Genomic DNA, 5,479 nt, shown 5'->3' with positions numbered 1-5,479 from the left:
TTTTATCCCCGCTCCGCTCTCACTGTTTCCCGCAGCTCTGGTGAACTCTCACACTGGTGAACTCTCGCTCTGCATTGTTACTTTCCCCGCTCCGCTCTCACTGTTTCCAACCGCCCAGGACTTTGCTTAGACTTCCCAGGTCTGGAGATCAGACTTCATCAAAATCAAGAAAGGTTGAGATAAAGTAAATAAGAGAAGCTGTTCCTATTGGTGGAAGCGCCGAGAACCAGGGGACACAGATTTAAGGTGATTGGCAAAAGAACCAATGGCGACATGAGGAAAAGTTGTTTTATGCAGCCAGTGGTTATGAACTGGAATGCGTTGCCTGTCATGGTGGTGGAAGGAGATTCAATCGTGGCTTTCAAAAAGGAACTGGATAAATACTCGAAGAGAAAATAATTGAAGGGCTACGGGGCAAGAGCGGGGGAATGGAGCTAACTGGATTGTTCTTATGAAGAGCGGGCACAATAACCTCCTTATGGTCTGTAATCATTCTGTGATTCTAAGGTAGCGTTATCCAGGTCCAGAGATCCGTCTCCATTTGATAGCACTGACCAGGTCTAGGTATCAGTGTCCATTTGCTGAATGCAGTAAGGACAGTATAAATTCCTCTCAAAATCCGGTACATTCTTTGTTGCCAATCTGATGAGTAATGTTACTGATCTTTTTGTTCCGATTTCTCCCAGTTAACCTGCTGGTGATCCTGATCTTGTCCCGGGGAAAGTGCCGGCTCTCCCGATGCATCACCTGTTACCTGTGGCCATGGCAGCGGCTGATCTCACCGTTATCCTCACTGGCGTAATACTGAAGCAGATTGGCCCCCTTTATTTCAGGGATCCATTCACAAACAAGATTACCCTGTGTGGTCTCATTGGCTGCCTCACTCATGCAGCCACGGACTGTTCTGTCTGGTTCACGGTCGCTTTCACCTTTGATCGATTTGTGGCCATTTGTTGCCAGAAGCGGAAAACTCAATATTGCACCGTGAGAACAGCCGCTGTGGTTATCGGAACAATGTGTGCGCTGAGCTCTTTGAAGAATGTCCCTTGGTATTTTCGATATCAACCTGTGTACTTCTTTTTCGTCCCTTTGTTTTGCATGGTGAAGCTCAGCTACTATAGCTCACCCCTGTGGAAAGCATTTGACTTGCTCCATCGTGTGTTTACTCCACTGCTGCCGTTCGCTCTGATCCTGCTCCTAAACGCTCTGACTGTCAGACACATTTTAGTGGCGAGTCGAGTGCGCAGGAAGCTCCGAGGGAACAGGGACAGGGAGAATCACAAGGAGACGGAGATGGAGAACCGCAGGAAGTCCATCATTCTGCTCTTCAGCATATCTGCAAGCTTCATACTGCTGTGGATGACACAAGCTGTGTACACCATCCACGAACGAGTTGCGTTAAATCACTTCATTGATCTACTCTTCGCAAGCCGCCTTCCATCCGTCATTTATTACATCGGGCCAATGCTCCAGCTCCTCAGTTCCTGCAGCAACACCTGCATCTACGTCGTGACCCAGACCAAAGTCCGAGAGGAGTTTAAGAATGTGCTCACTTATCCCTTTGTTCTGATTGTCCAGTTAGTTAAATAACAGCGAGAGTTGAGCACTTTCCTGCACCAGAACTGATTCTGTTGCAGTGATACATTGATAGAAATGGAGACTGATCTCTCGACCTGGACATTGCTACTAAATTGAAATTCATCCCCAGACCTGGGCAGTGCTATCAAATGGAGACTGAGTTCTGGATCTGGGCAGTGCTATCACATGGAGACTGATTTATGGATTTTGGCAGCGCTATCAAATGGAGAGTGAGTTCTGGATTTGGGCAGCGCTCTCAAATCCACCTCGACTCCTATTACTGCAAAATCAAAACATCACTGAAATTATTATAATCATGTGCCATTTTAAAGCGAATCCAATAATACTTGACTTGGAACTCATTTAACCGTGCCTGACAGCAATGTGAAGGATTGTTCATCCGGATTCTAAGCTGAATATTTATTATCAAAGAAATGACAATCAAATAAAACAAAGACTAAAAATCTCCAATAATACAAAAAAGAGACACGTAAATTTCATTCATAGTGTCGTCACAAGTGAATCCTCTCTGCGGCCTGTCGTTCAGTCCCTCGGTTACTATGCTTCCTGTAGCTAGTCCTTCAGTCACCCAGCAGCCTGTAGTTAGGCCCCATAGTCAATCAGCAGTCTGTAGTTCAGTCCCTCATACATTCATACGAAATTGACGGGAAGGAAAAGGCCAGCTGGTCCATCAAGCCTGCCCCTCACAATGATGGCCAGACAATCAGGCTAAACACTTTTTCCCTTTACCACCTCACCCTCTCACACCCACACCCAAAGCCATGTAATTTCCAACGAGAGGCACAAAATAGGGGAAAATAGGACCAATAAGCGAGAAAAAGCTCTATTAGGAGGCCTATATACTACTCCCACCAGTGATTTCTTACCCTTGCTATTTCTTACCTCCACCCAAATTGATTCAACATCTTGATCTTCTGAGCCAAGATCATTTCTCACTATTATACCAATTTCATCCTTTATTAACAGAGCTACCCCACCACCTTTACCTTTTTTCTTATTCTTCCAAAATGTCAGATAACCCTGAATATTCAGTTCCCAACCTTGGTCACCTTGCAACCACGCCTCTGTAATGGCCACAAGATCATACCCATTTGTTTCTATTTGTGCCATCAATTCTTCCATCTTATGACGAATGCTGTGTGCATTCAGATAAAGAACCTTTAATTTTGTCTTTTTATCATTTTTCCCTGAACCCATTTGCTGGTGCACTCTTATGTTTGTTCGCTCCGTTCCTTCCTGTTACACTCTGGTTACCATTACCCCTATCTCTTCCCTGTACTACTTCCTTGTACTTTCTCTTCAACATTCTAAATTTCTACTCTCTAATCTTATTTACGCGATGCCAATTTGCTCACGGCTCAGGTAATAATCCAGAGATTATTACCTTTGTGGTTCTTTGTTTTTTATTTAGTCCCTACCTGCTTATACTCTCTCAGCAGAACCTCTTCCTCAGTCTTAGCTACGTGGACCACAACAACTGGATCCCCCCCGCCCCCCTCCCATTCCAAGTTCCTCTCCAGCCCGGAGGAGATTTCCTCAACCCTGGCACCAGGTGGGCAACACAGCCTTCGGGACTCACCCTCGTGGCTGCAGAGAACAGTATCTGTCCCCCTAACTATACTGTTGCCTACAACTACTACCTTCCTTTTTACACCACCCACATGGATGGCCTCCTGTCAGTTTGCTCATCCTCCCTGCAGTCCTTGCTCTCGTCCACAGCTTGCAAGAACCTCGCAAATATTGGACAAGTGCAATGGCTGAGGTTCTTTCAATGCTACCTCCTGGATCCCCATCCTCACTCGCAGTCATACTCTCCTGTCCCTGATCAGGGCCAAATCTTAAGTTTTTTGTCTAAGGGGTTTGACTGGCTCCTGGAGCAAAGTGTCGAGATAACTTTCTCCCTCCCTGATGTATCGCAAATTTACAGCTCGGACTCCAGCTCCTCAACTCTGAGCCGAAGTTCCTCGAGCTGCAGACACTTCCGGCAGTTGTGGTCGCCCCGGAAGAAACTGTCCAGTAAGTCCCACATGTTACAGCTGCAAACATCTCCTGCCCTACCATATCTTTAGTATTTATTTAATTAATTACGTCACTATTAATCAAATTATTTATAATTTTGTTCTCAGTACTAACCGCGTTTAATGTATTTAATTAAGTTTAGTTAATTAGTTCATTAGAAACTTAATTATATGATATACGGTTTTACTGTAGCCCACAGTCCTAAGAAAACTCACCAAGAATCACCCACCTGCTTTAACTGTGACATCTACTCTCTAATTTTTATCAGAACGCGGTCGGTCCGCTCTTGACCCGGTGAACTCTCGCTCTGGTGAACTCTCGCCCTGTTGCTGTTCTTATCCCGCTCCGCTCTCACTGTTTCCCGCCACTCTGGACTTTGGTTGGACTTCCCAGGTCTGGAGATCAGTCTCAATCACAATCATGAAGGGTTTAGATAAAGCAAATAATATAAATTCACTTATTTTTTTTTTTTTTTGATTTGCTGCAGATAAAACACACACTAACACCCCCCTCTTATAAAAGGGAGGCCTAAAACACACACACAAAAAAGAGAAACTGTTCCCATTGGTGGAAGGGTCGAGAACCAAAGGACAAGATTTAAGGTGATTGGCAAAAGAACAAAAGGCGACATGAGGAAAAGCTTTTTTACGCAGCGAGTGGTTATGATCTGGAATGCGTTGCCTGAAATGGCGGTGGAAGCAGATTCAATTGTGGCTTTCAAAAAGGAATTGGATAAATACTTGAAGAGAGAAAAATTGAATATCTATGGGGCAAGAGCGGGGGAATGGAACTTACTAGATTGTGTTTACAAAGAGCCAGCACAGGCTCGATTGGCTGAATGGCTTCCTCCTTGTCTGCAATCATTCTATGATTCCATGGTAGCGTTGTCCAGGTCCAGAGATCCGTCTCCATTTGATAACACTGCCCAGGTCTTGGTATCAGTGTCCATTTCCTGAATGCAGTAAGGACAGTATAAATTCCTCTCAAAATCCTGTACATTCTTTGCTGCCAATCTGATAAGTAATTGACCTGATTTTTTTGTTCCGATTTCTCCCAGTTAACCTGCTGGTGATCCTGATCTTGTCCCGGGGAAAGTGCGGTCTGTCCCGATGCATCACCTGTTACCTGGTGGCCATGGCAGCGGCTGATCTCACCGTTATCCTCACTGACGTGATACTGAAGCAGATTGTCCCCCCTTTATTCCACGGATCCATTCACAAACAAGATTACTCTGAGTGGCCTCATTGACTGCCTCACTCATGCATGCCGGTGATGGACTGGGGTTGACAATTGTAAACAATTTTACAACACCAATTTATAGTCCAACAAATTTATTTTAAATTCCACAAGCTTTCGGAGGCTTCCTCCTTCCTCAGGTGAACACCATTCACCTGAGGAAGGAGGAAGCCTCCGAAAGCTTGTGGAATTTAAAATAAATTTGTTGGACTATAACTTGGTGTTGTAAAATTGTTTACAATCACTCATGCAGCCACGGACTGTTCTGTCTGGTTCACAGTCGCTTTCACCTTTGATTGATTTGTGGCCATTTGTTGCCAGAAGATGAAAACTCAATATTGCACCGTGAGAACAGCGGCTGTGATTATCGGAACAGTGTGTGCGCTGAGCTCTTTGAAGAACGTCCCTTGGTATTTTCGATATCAACCTGTGTATCTCTTTTCCATCCCGTTGTTTTGCATGGTGAAGCTCAGCTACTATAGCTCACCCCTGTGGAAAGCATTTGACTTGTTACTTCGTGTGTTCACTCCACTGCTGCCGTTCTTTCTGATCCTGCTCCTAATCGCTCTGAAGAGTCAGATGCATTTTAGTGGCGAGTCGACTGCGCAGGGAGCTCCGAGGTTAC

The 5,479-nt window shown here is 45.0% G+C and overlaps 1 protein-coding gene across 1 annotated transcript; it reads left to right on the top strand.

The window, feature by feature from the left end:
• Positions 1–762: 762 nt before the first annotated feature.
• On the top strand, positions 763–4,866 carry LOC137333864 (galanin receptor type 2-like). The gene is made up of 3 exons (XM_067998252.1): positions 763–1,577; positions 3,527–3,615; positions 4,676–4,866. Exons 1-3 carry the CDS (start codon positions 763–765, stop codon positions 4,864–4,866), a joined length of 1,095 nt encoding a protein of 364 aa, XP_067854353.1.
• Positions 4,867–5,479: the final 613 nt, after the last annotated feature.

This window comes from Heptranchias perlo, chromosome 16 (assembly GCF_035084215.1).
Source record: "Heptranchias perlo isolate sHepPer1 chromosome 16, sHepPer1.hap1, whole genome shotgun sequence".
Taxonomy (NCBI): domain Eukaryota; kingdom Metazoa; phylum Chordata; class Chondrichthyes; order Hexanchiformes; family Hexanchidae; genus Heptranchias; species Heptranchias perlo.
The sequence above is the reverse complement of the archived record's forward strand: the minus strand, read 5'-3'. Positions and strand labels throughout refer to the sequence as shown.

Excerpts from the sequence above, each read along its gene's own strand:
- LOC137333864 (XM_067998252.1), top strand. The coding sequence starts at position 763 with ATGGCAGCGGCTGATCTCACCGTTATCCTCACTGGCGTAATACTGAAG. Across the intron at positions 1,578-3,526 it reads CCCTTTGTTCTGATTGTCCA|CTCGGACTCCAGCTCCTCAA; the intron begins GTTAGTTAAATA and ends GCAAATTTACAG. Across the intron at positions 3,616-4,675 it reads GCCCCGGAAGAAACTGTCCA|TTAACCTGCTGGTGATCCTG; the intron begins GTAAGTCCCACA and ends GATTTCTCCCAG.